The following is an 18571-nucleotide window of genomic DNA, read 5'->3' as shown; positions in this document are numbered from 1 at the left end:
CTAGGCAGCCTGGCCCAAGACAGTACTTTTATATAGGTGCGTGTATGTGCAAATAAATGTGCATGCGCACACATTTGTGTTCGTGTGTGCCCCCACACAAGGAAGTCTGGAGGATCTGGGAGAGAAGGCAAGCTGTGCGAAGAGCATTGATTTTTTTTTACTAGGGCAGATAAAGACATCTCAGACATGGGATGTCAGAGACCCGCTTTAAAAGTGGAAAATTAAAAGATGCTTTAGATGTAAATGTATTTTTTATTAAATCAGAGAAAGATACAGTACATGACATCAGCCAATCATATGCTACTTTTGAATTACATTTTAATAGACCCATGGTCCTATTTACTCCTCTGTACAGGATGAAAAAAACTCAGATATTTGAATAATCTTCTGTAAATTTTTATTAACTGGGGTTATAGGGAGGGTTTTATCAGAGCACATCCTGAGAACATTAGGAAATTACAGACAGATTTGAGATAAGTGCCAGACAGAACAGATGAAGGAAGCCCTGAGCCATCTGAGAAACATTAATAATGTAAGATCGCAGAGACCACATCTTTGTTAGGGACGCGGAGGCAGGACTCAGATGGAGCCCCGGGCGCCCCCTTGTGTCGCAAAGTAAACTTGCAACTACATTTGTTTTTTTTTTTTTTGGTTTTGTTTTTGAAGTTGTGATCCTTGCCCTTGTCACCGACCCTCGAAAAAGCAACTGTTGACCCAAACCGTTTCAAGCCCTCTCTAGTCAATCTTGCCCTCCCTTCAATAACGTGCAGGGCCCTGTCTGAAAGGCCCTTACTCTTTTCTTTGTTCATTCCCCCACACATTCCATTTCAGGCCGCTGGCAACCCCCGACCCGGAGCCCTGGGCTCCCTCCTAGAACCGGGAACTTAAACGGGGTTTCCTCTCCTCTCCGATGAGCCTACAAAGCTTGATTACTCAGGGCAGCCATTTCTTTCCTGCAACTTACTTGTCACTGCCGTTTTTCATAATTTAGCCAGAATGCATTCCTCTCCCCCACTCCCACATCCACTCTTCTGACCTGACTAGTTAACTTGCTAAACCATTCTAACAGTTATTTACCAGGAAAGATTGGACCAGAGACATAAATAATACACCTCAATATACAGCAGCTCAGGCTTAGTTTGTAGGCAGAATTTCATTGGATGGCCATCAGAAGAAAAAATATATACATGGAGTGGGTTTGGGGAGGAGATGACAGGGAGGAGGCATCTTGGTGGCAGGAGGACTTGGTGGGAACTGTGGTGATTTGTTTACTTGGATTTGCCAACTGGTCCAATGGATACGGGGTCTGTTTGCACTTGAGCGTCCATCATCCGCTTTGGTCCCTGGAGAAAAATATAAAGAAGTATTTCCTAATGAAGATCTGGAATATCAGTAGCAATAGCTGCCATTTATTTAGCACTTACTCTGCGCCAAGTGCTGTGCTCAAATAAATGCACCTTACTGGCCAGTGGTGGACAAGACAATAGTCTCCCTTTCGATGTCCAAGTTCAATGTCACAGTTTCTAGCTCTGTGAAATCTTGGACAAATAACTCATTGTGCTTCAGTCAGTTTCTTTTTTTCTTTTAGGGAGGAAGGGAGCGAGAAACATCAATTTGCTGTTCCACTTATTTACGCATCCCTTGGCTGATTGTTTGCGTCCTGACTGGGGATCAAACCTGCAACCTTGGCTTTTCGGGATGACGCTCTAACCAACCGAGCTGCCCGGCCAGGGCCAGTTTCTTCATCTTTAAAATGGGGGTGATATAGCTTATCTCTGAGAATCGTTCTAAGATAAAGTGAGTTTGTACTTGTAATGCACTTAGAACAGTGCCCGGGGCTTAGAAAACTGTTCATGATTATAGCCTGTCAGTCACCCTCTCTAATCACTTTCTAAGCACACTGCCCTGTTTAATTTTCTTACAAAACACATCATGTGTGAAATGACATGCGTCTAACATCTGTCTCCACTGCGTGGAAGCTCTGTGGACTGTCTGCCGTATCCTCGGAGCCAGCAAGTGCCCAGCACATAGTAGGTATTAACTGAATGTGGCTGAATAAACTGTGAGCCAAGTACTGTTATCACTGTGGTCTTCATTATTTAACCTCTTCCGTCAAGTATAATTTACGTACAATACAATTAACCCATTTTTGTGCACAGTCCTATGATCTTTGACTAACACAAACAGTCACGAAACCATCACCAAAATAAAAATATGCAGCAGTTCAGTTGCTTCCAAAACCCCTCTAGACCCTTTGGAGCCCACCCCCCGCCCCCCAGCCCCAGACGCTGGCAGCCAGGGCCTGTTCCCCTCCCCTAGACTCCTGCCTCCTCCTCCAGGGTGCCGTGGCCGCGGGGTACAGGGCACAGGGCCCCTGAGTCTAGCTTGGCTCATGCAGCCTAAAGGGCTTGGGACTTACCCGTCCTGCTGCGCCTGTCAGGGCCCTCTCATTGTCGGCCCTGTTTCACAGGGCAGTGGATACAGTGTAGGGTGTAGGGTGGAACACGGGGTAGTCTATGCAGTGCGGTAAAGTACACGTGTGGTGCAGGTGGCACACACAGTGTACACTGTAAAGTACACACAGTGTAAAGTAGTGCGATCGGTAGTGTGTGTGCACAGTGCTGTGTCTATAATGTCGGACAGGACAGAGCACCCCAGGACGGTGTGTACTGAGGAGTATGTTATATATACATACGTAGGAACCTACCATGGTAAATACGGCGTGGTATACAGTGTATATAGTACCGTTCAGCACACCGCAGTGTATCTGCTATAGCACATGTAATATATAGGGTAGAACAGTGTAGTGTCTATAGGGCTGGGCAAAAGTTTGTATGGAAAATACAATAGTTAATAAATAATAATACAAGAATAAATATGCCCCATGGGTAGGGTAGCCTCATACGCCCTGGAGAAGGACAGGTAACGCAGCTCACAATGCAGCACCGCAGGGCGTGCGTGCAGGACAGACAGGGTGACGTACAGACGGTGGGCGTGTCTGTGGGGCACCTACTGTGCAGAATACACCGTTAGTCTTCGGGGACATGCAGATGGCAGGACCGCGCGGCACAGGGCAGGCCGGGGCTCAGGAGCCAGGGCTCGAGGGGGGACTCGTCTCTCTCTGGCTTGTGACCTCTGATCAGCCCTTTGCCCCGTGAGCCTGTGGCCTCGATAGTCCACACGGCGGGTCCTACGGCTGTGACCACACCTCACAGTGCCCCATGCAGCTGACTTCAGTGTCACACACACAGCAAAGGAGGAAGCTCCGTGAGCCTAAGTCACTTAAAGCAAGTCGTCCCCTAGCGAGCATGGGTCCAGCTTCTGTCTCCCACTTGCCTGCACCCCGCGCTAGTCTCCCAAGTGCGACGCAGCTCCCAGCCCCCCGGTTTACGTTGCGTCTAAATGTCTGATGCTGGGATTGGACCGCAAACTCCTCAAGAAACGCCAGTGTCTTACTCCTCTCTGGACCATTACAGCCCAGGCACAGAGTGACTAAATAATACTCAGGAAACAGTTATTGCTTCCTGACCAATTACAACCTGCCAGGCTTTGTTCTAAGGACCTGCTACCCCACCTCATTTCACCTCCACGCTAGCCCCGTGACGTCAGTACTGTTAGTCCCACTGATAAGGTACCTGAAACTCAGAAAGGTGACTTGTCCAAGGCCACACAGCCACTAAGTCGTAGAGCTGGGTTGAAATCCAGCAACAAGCTTCTAGGTTTCTAGGGCCTGGACTCAGGCTGCTGTTTTAGTGTGAAAACTGCCATAGACAATATGTAAATGAATGTGCGTGGTTATGTTCCAATAAAACTTTATTTATAAAAGCAAGTGGTGGGCTGATTTGGCCCATAGGTTGCAGTTTATAAACACCTGGTCTAACCTTGACACTACTGACACTATTGATACCTCTTCTTTGAGGGGGACTGTCCTGTACACTGTAGGACACTTAGCAACATTCTTTGTCTCTACCCACAATGTCCCAACAGCACCTATTCCCAGTTGTGACAATCAAAGTTGTCTCCGGACACTGACAAATATCCCCTGGGTGCAAAATCACTCCTGGTTTGGAACCACTGGTGAGACCCATCTCATTAGAGCCTGGGATTTTGTGGGTAAGGAGACGTGCAGAGACCATCCTTTGGGCCTCTGGCAAAGGAAACCGAGAACCCCCAAGAAAGAGAGGCACCTGGGCTATGAACGCAGAAACCTTCCCGCGCTATACACCACCCAGTGCCGAGCAGCGCTGCCGCTTAGCAGGTAATGGCTCAACCAGAGCTCTGGGCAAGTAACATGCACAGTTGGTTTGGAAATGACAAAAACGCATGATTAGGGTTCACACTCTGCAAGGAGCAGAGCTGAGCATGGAGGCAAACACCACCAAACCACCGAACGCTGGTCAGTCTTATCCACCGTCCCCTTCGGATTCTCTCTCCTTTCTTCATCGCCTCTTTGAAACTAGAGGGGGGCCTTTCACCCGAGGCTCAGCTCTGGGGACTCAACTCTGTGCTAGGGTTTCACATCCCCAAATGGCCTCAAACTGTGACTGATCACACTCTCTCAAACTGAGGCTCTGCACACATCCTCAAGGACACAGAGACGAGGCAGCAACGTGGTGACATCAATCATAGCACTCTACGCTGGGCTCTGAGATTCCTCATTTCTAACAGGATCTCCAGAGACGCTGTTCTGAAGACCACGCCTGGGCCAGGGGAGCCATCCCCCTCACCTTCCTCTGCCTATTAGAGGTCACCAGACGCTCATGGAACAGAGCAATTATGAATGACCGGGTAGGTCTAGGGTCCTGTGCTTCATGTAACTGCCCCACCTTATTGCCGCGTGAAGGTTAACCCCAGGCCATCGGCCCCATGACTGGCGTCAGTGTCATTTCCTTGCCTTGCACTGCTGGCTCAACCCACAGTCTCCTGTGTCCTCGGTCTGATTTCACTTGTTTCCCCTCCTAGTTTATGCTGATCATCTTATCATCTGAGTCATGCCCCTTCAGACACTCCTCGTTTGCCAGGATTTACATCCTCCCGAGTAAAATGAAACATTTCCTAGTGTCCTATTTCACTCCTTCTAGCCATCCATGGATCCATCCATGCAGCCATCTGCCCATCCAGCCACCTACTCATCCATCCATCCATCCATCCATCCATCCATCCATCCATCCATCCATCCATCCATCCAGCACTAATGGAAGGTCTACTATGTTCCAGCCACCACGCTGGAGGACAGCGCACTTGCCTATGACAGGGGTGGCCACTGCCTTCCCAAAGCCAATAGTCTAGGGAGGAAACAAAGAACCAAAGAGGCAGAAACGAAGAACACAAAAGGCTGATTAATCACTTCAAGTCTGGCCTCCAACTGGGCTTCCCTGGAGCGAAGGAGCTCAGTTGTAGTCACCTGTGCACCCTGCACCCGGGTCACGCGTAGAGCAATTTCCCTGGTTTAAATTCTTCAGGACTGCCTTTGACGAGTCTCTCGCAGACGAACGTCAGTGCTTCTTGCTGTTCCCTGTCCCTGCCCACCTCTCCCGTCCCTGCTTTCTCCTCCAGCCAGGCTGCCTGTCCAGCACACCTGGGCACCCGTCCTCCCACTGCCTGGAACTCATTCTGCCTCCAGACCATCCCTTGTCTCCTCTGTCCGCAGGCTAATGGAGATCCCACATCTCCTCCGAGAAGCCCTCCCTGATGCTCCTCTCAAACTCAAGGCCAGGCCACTGTCCTCACCCTCAGGTTGACCTTTCAGGCCTGCCTTCTGCCTCCTGGCTGTTCCCAGCACCCCACCCACCCCATCAATCCCGCCCTGACTGTCGCCTCCAGACAGCAAGGCCTATGCCCACCCAGCTCTCCCTGTGCCCAGCACAGTGCCTGGTGCACAGCAGGCGCTCAACAAACACGGGTTGACCAATATCCCGCCAGCCCCTATCCAGTCTGTCCCCTCTGGAGGCGGGAAGCACGCCCCTGGCCGAGAGCCCAGAAAGCAATGCTGAAAGAAAAGCTCCACCTACCAGGCCCTTGAAGAAGCCCCCGAGGGACTGCCGCCGCTTCTCGGCTCTCTTCGGGGGCTTGTCCCGGTTCTGCAGCGCGTTGGCCGGCGCGGGCTCGGCGCACGCACACGGGGCGGGCTCCTTGGCGTCCTGCGCGCTGCCCCGCTGCCTGTTGCTCTCGGGCGCCTTGGCCTTTGCGGAGCCCTCCCTGCCCCTCGGCCCTGCTCCCGCGGGCTCGGGCGCTGGCGGGACGGCCTTCTGCGGGGGGTCCGATGCCTGCGAGTTCAACAGAACGCGTCTCAGTGGCTGCAAGACAGCTCTCAGCGCATAGGTTAAAACAGAGATGCTCAAACGCTGGGTGCTAGCTACGTTTTCGTGAATCCCGGGTGAAATGACGAAAAGAAAAATGCGCCAATACTTATTACGGTACAAGGGCGCGGTGGGGAACATCCACTTATTCATCTAATGATTCATTAATTTCATGCTTTCCCAGCAAGCATTCTATCTTCTCCTTCTGGTACTAGAACCTGGGTTTTCCCCAGGCGACCACTCCTCTCGTCTCTGTTCCTTGGGGTTTAGGCAAACTAAATATGCCCTGGACAAGAGCACGTAACTCGGGCCTGGACAATCAGAACACTGAGTGTGACTGGGCTGCTGTGATTCATTCAGGACAGCCAAACACAGATAACAGCTGAGCTAATCTCAGAGCTTTGCTACAACAACACACACACACACACACAGAGACAGAGAGAGAGAGAGAGAGAAAGAGAGAGAGAGAGAGAGAGACCAGCTCCTTTTCTGTTGAGTTTAAAGATAAAAGCCTGGAGCTTCCAGAGCCACTGCCATTTCCTGGAAAATTCTGCTCGAAAAGTTAGCTAATAGAGAGGAAAGCTGAGAGATGAAGAGAGAGAGAGAAAGAGCCCACATACTGATGGCATTGTGTGTGCCCCTGGATCCAGCTGTTCCTGAAGCCCTCTCGCGCTTGCGCAGTTTTGAGGGGGTTTCTGCACGTGCAACTCCGTGTGACCCTTCTTGGGGATACTTTTTCTTTCCTTTATGTCTATCTTGATTTCTGGTGTGAAATTGCCCTTTTGCTTCATAAAACATGATAAAGAAGAGGATTGTTTTATTTTTATTTTTGAACTTATATCCTTTCACGCTAAAGTGAAATGTTTACAATCCTACTTGGTTTCTACAGTTTGGAAAGATGAGGCTCTAAAATCCAAAAATCTAGAAAATATTGGATAAATTACAGATAACGAAAAATCTATTAGAAAGCAAAAGTCTTTTTCCCACAATTTACTTGAACTGAAGCATCTGCGGGGGCCAGAGAGCTAAACTAAAACCATGACCAAGACTACTGGTAAGACTAATCCCATGGAGACCTTATCCCCCAGTTGTGAAACCAACGTAGGGCCAAGGAAATATTTCTCTAGTGTAAGAAAAACAGCAGTTCAAGCAAGGCTGTCTTTGATGTTAGGGAGACAATTTGGAGTAGGGGAACTGTGGTGACCTGAATGTCACATGCCCAGTCTAAGTATCTGCTCAGACCCAGCTGAGGGGTGCTCTCTATGTAGGATTACAGCCCAGTGCTGTCAGATCTGGTTTTTCAATGGAAACTTAAAATAGAATTTTTAAAACGTGAGATATGTCCATTTTTAAATGCTGACTTCTCGAGTTTTAAAGCCTTGTTCAGGGCAAACCACCTCTGCACCAGTACCCTGTGGGCCACATTTGACCTACTGCATATATGTTTAGAATCTCTGATCCATAAAGTTACACACTGTCCCCAGGTCCAGAAATTCTATGACAAAGAGGCAGTTTGATTGAGAAGGCAGCAACCACAGAGCTGTCGTTGACACCCGTGGATTAAGCACACCCCTTGGAAAGAGATGAGAAGACAGGGAAGATCCCCAGTCCTGAGGTCTCTGCAGGCTGCAGCCCCCTGGAGGGCAAAACCCCTTGCAGAAAGCAGCACCGGACACCCAGTGCACCTGAGACGCTGTTCTGCAAACACACGTCCTCAGTATTTCTGTCGGATCCCAGCTGCCGAAGTTGTAGCAAATGCTAAGATACAGATGTTCAAGTACAACAGACAGCCCCGGGCAGATACTCGCTTTCGAATGAGCCAGACTCCTGCCACGATGCTCTGCGGAAAGGCCAGAGACCAGTGACCCCATTCAAACAGCTAGTGAACAGCTAAGAGCTTAGTGTCTGAAGTCAAAGGGACCTGGGTTTATTGTTATCACACCCTTGCTGTGTGGCCTGGAATAAACTGTTCGATCTCTCAGCTTCCCCATCTTAGGGGGGTAATTAAGGAAATCATACCTCATGGAGCTGAGGAGACTAAACTAGCTGGTAATGGAAAGCAGAAATGACACCATGTGGGGCCCATGTGAAATGCCAAACATAAGGGGACCAATCATCTTGGTTTGCCTGGGAGTGAGGGTGATCCAGGACATGGGACGTACAGCTTTAAGAGCAGAAAAGTCCTGGAAAAACTGGTCATCCTGGTTTAACATCGCCAGAGGTGATCCCGAGAAACTGTGTGGACCCGAGGGACGGGTACAGATGAGGCAGGCACTCAGGAAATACTGGTTGAATTGAGTCCCCTCGTCACAATTAAGTCAAGATTTAAAGGACAGGAAGGAACTGCCCACGTGGAGCAGAGGGAAGGGCAGTGTGAAAGCTTTGCAATAAGAAATAGCTGGGGAACTCTGGCTCCTGCAGAGTATCCGCAGAGTCCAGGTGGCTGCCCGATAGCCAGGAGGCGCTTGACCCAGAGCGTAAATGAGTTGGCATGGTAAGGGTTGCACTGGAAATGAGGCTGGGAAGAGCCGAGAACATGCCAGCTAAATCCCCGCCGAACCCAGTTCACAGGCCACTTACTTGGTAGCTGGAGTCTTTCCCATTTATTTCTTCTGGGTGGGTGATCCTTCCATCCCCTTTCACTGACTAAAACAACAAACAGACACCGGCCTTTCAGCTACTGTAAGCGCAGCAAAATAGAGGCGCGAAGGGGGTTCTGATGCGGGCGGCCGCAGGCATTGGCTGTTGAGGTTCAGATCACGCGGAAATGGACTACTTATGGGATGTACAATTTCCATGTGGTCTGCACCCAGAGTCTCATTAAATTCAAGTGCCGGCCTCCAAAAACGACAATAACAACAGTCTTCATCTCTAGGGCTAGGTAATTCTGGGATAAATAAATGGTGATGAGAATACCAATGTTGGAACCAGGAGGTGACAAACATTGAATGAGTGAATCAGTGAACAAACGGGTTGTCCAAAGATACAAGTTTCCAGTTTCAATGAGCAAGTACTAGGGGTGTAATATACAACGAGATGACTGTAGCCTCCTGTGCTGTGTGACACACAGGAAAGTGGTTAAGACAGTAAGTGCCAAGAGCTCTCATCACAAGGAGAAACATTATTTTTCCTTCTTGTCCCCCATTTCTTGTTTTGGGCCTGTATGAGATGATGGCTGCTAAATAAACTTATTGTGGTGATCATTTCATAATATATGGGAGTCAAACTTTTATGCCATACACCTGACACTCACACAGTGACATATTTCAATTATATATTCATAAAACTGGAAAAATAAAAATAAAGTAGATGAACAAACAATTAAACCATTGGTAGCCTTTCATTTGGTGACATTTGGTGGCCCTCCCTCCCTGCCTCCCTCCTTGCCTCCCTCCCTCCCTCTCAGCCTCCCTCCCTCCCTGCCTGCCTCCCTCCCTCCCTCCCTCCCTCCCTCCCTCCCTCTCAGCCTCCCTCCCAGCCTCCCTCCCTCCCTCCCTCCCAGCCTCCCTCCCTCCCTCCCTCCCTCCCTCCCTCCCTCCCTCTCAGCCTCCCTCCCTCCCTGCCTGCCTCCCTCCCTCCCTCCCTCCCTCCCTCCCTCCCTGCCTCCCTCCCTCCCTTCATTCCCCCTTCATTCCTCTCTCTCCCCTCTCTCCCTGCTTTGTTGGCCCTCTATTCCTTTCTTTTCTCTGGGCCGAGCTCTCTTTCAGAGACGAATTAGGATGGTTCGTGTTGGGCTCTGTATTAAAAAGACCATAAACCACAGAAACTTATTTTCCCCAGCTGTCAAAAGCAGCAGAGTTCCTGTTTGAAGGGCCTGACATTCTTTCGAAGACGCGCTCTGAGCAGTCTGAGCGCCGTGAGCGGCTTCGGAGCCTGCCCCGTGTGTGGCTTCGGAGCCTGCCCCGCATGTCGCCCGGCGCCCCTCCTCCTGGAGTTTGCCTTCTTTCAGGAGCCTGCCAGAGGCCGGGCCTGCACCTGGCTGGGCCCTCCAGCCGGCGGCATGTCCCTAACGCCACTTCCTCTTCCTTCTGCTGTGTCACACGCTCCATGGCTTGGGTCTCTGAGGCATATTTGAACCATCTCCGACACAGAGCTCAAGATATTCAAAATCCTAGCGGAGATGCGGTGGTCAGTTTACATTCCCTTAAAGGGAATGAAAATGAGTTTTGATGGAGATGTATTACAACCGAAATTGAGATTTACAAGAAGAACTGGGATGCCACTTGAATTTAGTATGACAGCACTAACTGTCGGCAACACTGTTTACTAGGTGGGCCTCACTACAGCAAATCCAAGGAACGGGACCTGCTGGAAATTTCCAGGGTAAACAAAGGCTGTGAGTCCGAACTTTGTGTTTTACTGAGGTGCTCACTTGAAATTAAACCGGACAATTCAGACAAAATTGCACCACGGAATTTAGTCTTATTTTAGCGACAAGTACATTCTGAAAACTATGTCCAAGCTTTATGTCTGTCATATATTAACTCTCTCTTTTGCCTTGTAATTTCAAGTGAGTGTAATTTTAGGGAATTTCAGGTAAGCCCAAGACATAAAAATGATGTTTGCACAGAAAACATTACTAAGATTATCACCAAAAGGGAGCTATGGTTGTTCTACCTCCGTTTACTCTCAAAGAGAACCAGCTGGCAGGCCCCGGGAAGCAGAAGTCGCTTATGGGTTCCAGGGTGCGCTTTAAGTCAGCAGCCTGAGTGTGAGCTCTGGCTTTGCCAGTTAGCAGCCCCGGGGCCTCGAAGCCCCTCAAACCCCCGAGTCTTAGTGTCCCCCTCTGCACAGCGGCGCAGGAGGAGCGTTTGCTTTACAGGGTTTCGTATTGATAAGGAGCCAACACACGCACAGTGCCAGCCATGCCACTTGCACGCAGTAAACGGTAGCTATTTTCATTATTATTACCATTAATAAGCGAGAAGTGCAGAATCCCCTTTAAGGATAGAAAGGAACGCAAGTCGCTGGTGAAGGCAGAAATTGCCAGACAAATGCTGCTTTCAGAAACCTTTCCTTAAAGAGCAGCTCAGGATTCATATTTCACACTCAGGGAAGAATTTGAGATCAAGAACTTTGGTTAGAAAACTCCTGTTCTTGTTGTTTTAAAATTACCATTACAAACCACGGTCTCCCCCCCACCCCCCCGCCCTCCTGATAGTAAATGTCAATAGGTTTTTGTAGACTTATTAGATTGAACATAATCAACAGAAAACTGATTTCTAGACTCTCCACATTTAGGCCTTTAATTTGCCCAATATTGAAGCTCACTATTTTCTTACCTGAGCAGGAGAATGTTATTCTAACAAAGAGTTGCTCACAAAACTAATGGTCTAAGGAGACTGGAGGTGGGGATTCAATGAGACAATGTATGTGATGTGAGTTTGGAGGAAGAAAGTACTTTTCAAGTACAAGGTGTTATTAATATTAACAAATGATAACCCGTATCTCTAGATTTCTCTCTACCGCCTTTATGGTTTCATCTGCCTACCTGCTGTGTGGGGACATGAATACAGTTCTCTACCCACTTGCTTTATAAAAATATACTAACGCTTCAACTATCCAACTTCTTGACATATAGATGAATTAATGCACAGAAGAATCTTTTTTTAATTTTATTTAGGGCATGCCAGATGTCAGAGCTGTTCCTTGCAATTATTTTGAAATAATTGTCTGTAGGAGCCCATGGGTTTTTGTGACATGCTCTATCTACCTGTAATGCAGAGACTTATGCAACTGTTTTCCCTGAAATAAAATTATTTGGAAAAATGATACTTTTTCTATTTTTACTTTTATGAGGTTGATTTCTGGAAAGAAAACTCTCTCTCTAGAAATGAACTGGGCAATGATGTTATTAAAATAAAAACTCAGTCTAGAGTTGCTTTGTCACGGGATAGTGAATACATTATCTGAAGGAACCTTGAGGGCGACGAAGTCTAGACGGTAGAAAATCAATGATCTGATGAATGGAGACAGATCACAAAACAAGGGGGATGCGTTTGAAATTGAGTTTTCTCTTCTGTTAAATCAATTATTTAAAAAAACTATATTTTGTAACAATATCTAAAATCAGTTGAAAGAGTCCCTTATTTTGCTCCAAAAATAAACTAAAAAGCCCATAGTGATGGACCAGGCACTGTCTCTATTTTCAAGCTCTTAGAGCAGTTTTTTCCTTTCTGCATAAATGCAAAGACCTTAGATTAGTTTGGAAGCCATGAATTGTAGCCTGAAAGTGTTTCCTCAAAATAACTGCTGAAGCTGACTTCCAGGAGCCTACACTAAGGCATATTCACAGATGCATAAAAGGTAGAGGCGAGGGGGTCATGCCAGTTAGTGGAGATCTTGTGTGTAAGACAGAGTGTGTGCTCACTGAGTGTGGCCGTTAGTGAGAAATAAACATCTGTTGCCCTGGCTGGCCTGGCTCAGTGGTTAGCGTGTTGGCCACACACCGAAGGGTCACGGGTTCGATCCCTACCCTGTGGAAAATCAATTCCAAAGGACTTTCGTTTTCAATTTTGTTCCCCTAACAGGTTTACCAGTTCAGATTTACCTAGTTTCTACTGCTAGAAAAATCACCAAGCAATGGCTAGCTCTGTGGGATGAATGTAAGTAATGCGGGACCTCACTAGGATTTAAGGATTTGTTTTGAATGGATGGTTTAGGTGTCTTTCATGCTTTATTTGGAGTCTCTTGTATGTTCCTCTCTGTTAAATGGAGAAGTACCATGTTGGTTATTTGGAAGAGAAAGTCATTGTGTTTGAGATATATGTTATCTCTCAACTCCATTCAGAAATGGGCAGGCTGGATCACACTCAATGCTACCATGAGCTATTTGGGGATCCCTTTTGTAATGTTGATGGGTTGCCAGAAACAGGCCAAATGTTCTTTTCTTTCTTGATGCCATGTAAAAATTATTGGTTTAAACATCTCAAACCCTGATCCCCATTTTCAGTGCCAAATTGCAGAATAAATGGCCAGGAATATAGATGGGGTTCCAGACACACAGGCTGCCCACTCCTGCCCCTACGCGCCTTACTCCACGAGGACCCGGCACTGAAAGAGATGATTCCTGTCAACGGTTTCTAAGAGTTACTTCTCATATGCCTCGCCTCCCACTGGCAAGGGTGTTGTTTTGTTTTGAGGACTAGAAAGAATTCCTTAACAGGTTGTGACTGTGAAATTAGAATTGCTTTCTTCAAGGATACTCCCAAATACTCTTGAAAATAATGAAATTCTTGTTTTTTCATTAAAAGAGAATTAAATGTTTTACATGCTTTTTTTTTTTTTTTTTTTGCCTTCTGACTGATTTGGGTTTTAGCTCATTGTATTATTTATGTTTTTGGATCTTTAGATATTTAATGTGCATGACTGCTACATTAAAGAAGTCTGTCTGCATTTTTTCCATGCTATATAAATGAAGAGCATGGTGAATTCACCAACTAAATTACACATATTCATTCTTATAAAATTATGTTGTCATTTCCTCATTTGAGCTATCTACAAGTCAGCTTTGTCCAAGTTTGTGGCACTCACATGTCACCTTCAGAATTTTCCCAACATCAGTATGTAATTTCAACTATTTATTACTTAATCCTTTAAAAATGCCCATGTTCTTTATGCCAATAAATGTATTTCCAAAGGAAACTGCACATCATTGCCATAATAAGAAAAGCAATATCTTTTACCATAAACAGAAGGAACCTTTAAAAATAATTAAAATTAAAATTAAACAATACTATTAACGTCTAGGTAGATACCATTGTCTGTTAAAACTCAAGATCCAAGGCCAGCTCTTTCTTTGTTAAAAAAGGGGTTAGTAGAAACCTGGGCTCAGTGGGCTGGGCATCATCCTGTGCACCAAAAGGTTGCTGGTTCGATTCCCACTTGGGGCACGTGCCCAGGTTGTGGGCTTGATGCCTGGTGGGGGGGTGATCAGGAGGCAGCCGATCAATGTCTCACTCTTGCATCGATGCTTTTCTCTCTCCCTCTCCCTTCCTCTCTCTAAAGATCAATAAAAATAAAGATAATAAAAAAGGAGTTAGTAGAGGTTAATGAAAGGTTACAAAATCTTAACTGAGATTTTCTAGAAACTGTGATAGAATCCGAAGCGTAAAAGGGCATTTCTCACGGCGCAGTCCCACGCCCTCTGCCCGCCTGCGGCTCTGTCCCGCGCCCTGGGCCTGGCCTCTCCTCCAGCGGCGTCCGAGCGCCGGGTTCCCGCGCCGGGGGCCAGAGGCTTACCATCTGCCTGAGGAGCGCCAGCAGGGAGGTTCTCGGTGGCTTGCCGTCTTCCCTTTTGGGTTTTCCTTCAGGGGGTGCGGGCGAGGCCTCTCCCTCGTCGCTGAGATCCACTGTCTGTAAGGCGCAGTCTGCTTCCTCGGACTTTATAACCTCTACTGGTGATTCACACACCACCTGGATTATTTTGCCAGGTAATGAGACAGTGAAAAAACCCACATTCTCCCCAAACATGTCTTATAAAGTGGGGTCCAGGTTGGCCCTTTGTCCACCTAGAGGCCACAGGTTGGAGTCTATGACCACTTCTACACAGGCTCATCTTCAAGAAGGAGCACTCATGTCATGCAAGGTGCGCTCCCAGCCGATTTCTGAGCAGCTGCCCGACAGGCTGACTTGGAGGCAAAAGCCCTGCTCCAGGAAGGCACAAGGCTTAGACAGGAAGTCGCTTTTGGGGACTGCCCCTCAAGCATGCTCAAAACCCCTTCCCTTCTAGAAGGCCCGCCTCTGTGGTCTGCTGTAAAGGTGAATTACACCTGGGCTGTGTAAATATCAGGAGCAATCATTCCCTGGGGTCTGACTTTAGAGATGGTGACCGTGACATCTTCCACTCCACATCTGAGTTCCCTGCGACAGTGGAGAAACTGTCCCCTACACAGAAAGCATAATGTGACAGCTCCTCCACTAATAGACTTCAAGTCTTCGTTAACTCATTTCCCACCACACCCCAGGCTGTCATTTGCCACTGTTGCTTAGCTGAAGTTCATGCCTTCAGAAAAGAAATGAACTTGGCACGAAACTCTGGCTAAGCTGCTTATGGCCCCCAGCAAGGTGCCCAGTGAGCTCAGTGTCCCCTGAATGGCTGCGGTGGGAAGGGCTGGCCAGCCCTGGGCGCAGGTCTGAGTCACCTGCCTTCTGACCCCCACATGTGCTCCTGTGCATGGCCTCACTGCCTTTGTGCTGGGCCCACTCACACCTGAGACAGTTTCTGCATTTGCTTTGGTCCCTGCCACAGGACAGAGAGGGTTTTATAATTTTGTTTTTGTTTCCTTAGGCGGGAATTGGCAAACCACTACCAGATCCATCCCTGAGTCCGGTTACGTATGGCCTCCAAGCTAAGAATGGATTTCACATTTTTAAAGGGTTGTAAACATCTTTTTTAAAACATGGAAAATATCCACTAGAGACTGTGTGTGGCCTGTGAAGTCTAAAATCCTGAATCTCTGGCCCCCGATGTACAAGTTTGCCGTTAATTCCCTGCCTCGGAGGGAAGCACTGTGAGCTTGGTATTCCTGGTGCCAGGTCCCGGCTTCCCCAGTGTCCTGTTCTTGCTGTCAGGGACGAGGGGAGGTAGCTTACTGATTTCCAAAAGCACAGTGTGCTGGCGGAGAAGCCACGTCCTGCCCCTCAGTGCAGAACACACCATTGGCTGAGTGACCTGAATGATCCAACGAGGACCCTGCCTCTGTGTTGTCAATGGGAGCAGGAAGGTGCCCACCTGGCAACGAGCCAGGGTGCAGGAACACCCGAAAGAAGGCGTTAAGCCACAGCTATCTCTCCCTGCCTTTTGTTTCTTAATGCACTTTGTAAATAAAGATCTAGATTGGGGGGTTACAAACTCAAAAGTCCCCAGGAGTCAAGAAGTTGGCTTTCAGCAGGTGGTCTCAGCACCAACTGACCAGATAGATGACAAGAAGGAGTGGCGGGGACTGTAATGGACAAAAGACAAGTTGCCCATCTAAAGGTATTCCAAGAAAAAAAGGGCTGGGCCAGCCAAAGAAAACATGTCTGTGAGGAGGCTTCGCTGCGGGGTCTGGCTTTAGGAAACCAGGCTCAGACTGGAGCAGGGAGAGACTGGACTGGCAGTCAAACGGGGACGTGGGTTTCCGCACCGAGGCCTGATTCAGTTCATCCGCATTTCTGAAAAATCAGCTTCAGCCACAAGAGCCCTGGGGTGAGCCTGAAACACAGGCAGCTGACACAGTGTTTGTGAGCATAGCTTCTAGCGCCAGCCTGCCTGGGCTCTAAATCTCAACTCCGCCCCTCCCAGGGGCTCTAACAACCCAGGGTCCCCACTCAGCATCTCTGCCTGTATGTTCTCATTTTTCCGTGGGAACAGTATGGACATCAGAAAGCGATTTTCAGAGTCAAATCAGGCAATGCATGTAAAGTGCCTAGAACAGTGCCTGCCTGGTACATGACAAGCTCTCAGTTGGTACTACTGCTTGTCACTTGTGCTATTATGAGAGCTGCTTCCCCATGGGCATGGATTACCTGGAATCACCCACCATGCCCATGTGCACCATTTAGAGAGGATACTAATACCTACCTGCTATTGTACCAGTCGCTGTGCAAGGTAGTTTTTAAAAAAATTAATCTTCACCCAAGGATATTTTTTCTGTTGATTTTTAGAGAGAGTGAAAGGAGGGGAGGGAGAGGGAGAGAGAGGGAGAAACATCGACTGGTTGCCTCCCGCATGAGCCCCAACCAGGACCTGGGATCGAACCTGCAACCCAGATAAGTGCCTGTGACTGGGACTGGAAACTCCACCCTTTGGGTGTGTGGGCTGGCACTCTAACCACTGAGCCACACTGGCCAGGGCGCAAGGTAGTTTTAATATATTACCTCAGTAAATATTTTCAGAGACAGCTCAGCGCAGATAACATTATCTCTATCTACAGATGAAGAATCTGAATAATTGAATGGCTTGGCCCAAGTCACACCACAGGTAAGGAGCCATTTCAATGAGGAGGAAGTTGTCTACCAGTAACTGAATATCTAATAGTGACTTAATCAATAATGATATGGAACAAAAAGTTTGACAGTTGGAAGCTCTGGGATTGACTTAGCAGCTCCACAGTTTCTCTAAGAACCCGGACTCTTTCTGTCCTTTGGCTCTGCCATCCTTGGCATGCTAGATTTTCATCCTTTTAGTTGCTACCTCATGGATATAAAGTGGCTGCCACAGGTCCAGGCATCACATCCTCCAGCCAACGTTCTAAGAAGGAAGGAAGATCACAGCAAAAGATTTGTTCCAAATCAACTTCTGTACTTTAATCCCCTACCTCGGGGTACATTTCATTGGCCAAAAGTAGGTCAAGTTCTTACTCCTAAACTAATAACTGGGGAAGAATATAGGTTATTAGTTTAGACTAATCACAATTAAATACTTTGGGGGTGTAGTAGTCGGCAACCTCGCCTAAGATCAAGGGACGACAGGCGGAGAAAGGAGAAATGACCCTTAAGTGAATAATGAACAGAGTCTGGCTCACTGTCTCCAGCTTCAGAATTATTCTGTCTTTGAAGCAGCACATTTTGTGTGTGTACAAGGGCATGGAGGGAAAATTACTCACTTGGTCAGGTTGTACGGCAGTGCCTTTATAAATCTGCTCTACCTGCTTGCCAAACGTCTCTTGCCTGGCCTTTCTTAAGGTCGGCAGGTGTTAACTCGTAAATCCTAGATCAGAGTCCATTCTGAAAGGGCAAAAAAAAGGACTCCCAAGAAGTTGGCTTTCAGCAGCCAAGGGAAACCCAGGATGGAAACCCAGAAGGATTTAAGCTAAATCAGGAGCTTATTTGCATAGATGGACATAAGAATTTCATTTTTATTTGGATAGTTTTCTGATTCTTTCCAGGCTGTGGCTTTGGAAAAAGCTGTTCCTTATTTGGAATATCTGATTGTATCTGCACATTTTAATGAACACAATTAAAGTCAGATTTGTGTTATAATTTAGAATTAAATCTCCCTTGCTTAATGTCAGTAGGGGATATTAGATGCTGCATGAAGATATACATTTTGGCAAAATATAGTTTCACTTTCTGCCTTGGACATTATATCATACCACTCTTAAGATTTGGCTTATACAGTTTTTACTAGAGCTGTGCGTTTTGGAAACTGATTTCTAGCAAGTTCTATTTCCTCCACTGAAATTCATGTACAACATAATACGGTTGGTATTAAAAGTTTTGATTTTAGGATCTGTTTTAGATTCTTTCCGATTTGATTTATAACATGATTATTTGATTACAAAGACCCT

At 47.4% G+C, this 18571-nt stretch overlaps 1 protein-coding gene across 5 annotated transcripts in view; it reads right to left on the bottom strand.

Annotated features, from left to right (window-relative positions):
* Positions 1-235: 235 nt before the first annotated feature.
* BCAS1 (brain enriched myelin associated protein 1) overlaps positions 236-18571 on the bottom strand; it is a 69779-nt gene continuing 51443 nt past the window's right edge. For 2 of the 5 annotated variants that reach the window (XM_081150387.1, XM_081150388.1), the window contains 4 exons: positions 14541-14714; positions 8880-8945; positions 6012-6266; positions 242-1343 (listed from right to left, as the gene is read on the bottom strand). In XM_081150387.1, coding sequence (XP_081006513.1) covers positions 1269-1343; positions 6012-6266; positions 8880-8945; positions 14541-14714 — 570 coding nt within the window. In that variant the 3' untranslated portion in view covers positions 242-1268. Of the gene's footprint in view, positions 1344-6011; positions 6267-8879; positions 8946-14540; positions 14715-18571 lie in introns of all 5 variants that reach the window. The other 3 variants (XM_081150386.1, XM_081150389.1, XM_081150390.1) reach the window with 3 other exon arrangements.

The sequence above is a fragment of the Miniopterus schreibersii genome, assembly GCF_964146895.1.
Source record: "Miniopterus schreibersii genome assembly, chromosome: 10".
Taxonomy (NCBI): Eukaryota; Metazoa; Chordata; class Mammalia; order Chiroptera; family Miniopteridae; genus Miniopterus; species Miniopterus schreibersii.
This window is presented reverse-complemented; position numbering and strand designations above follow the sequence as displayed.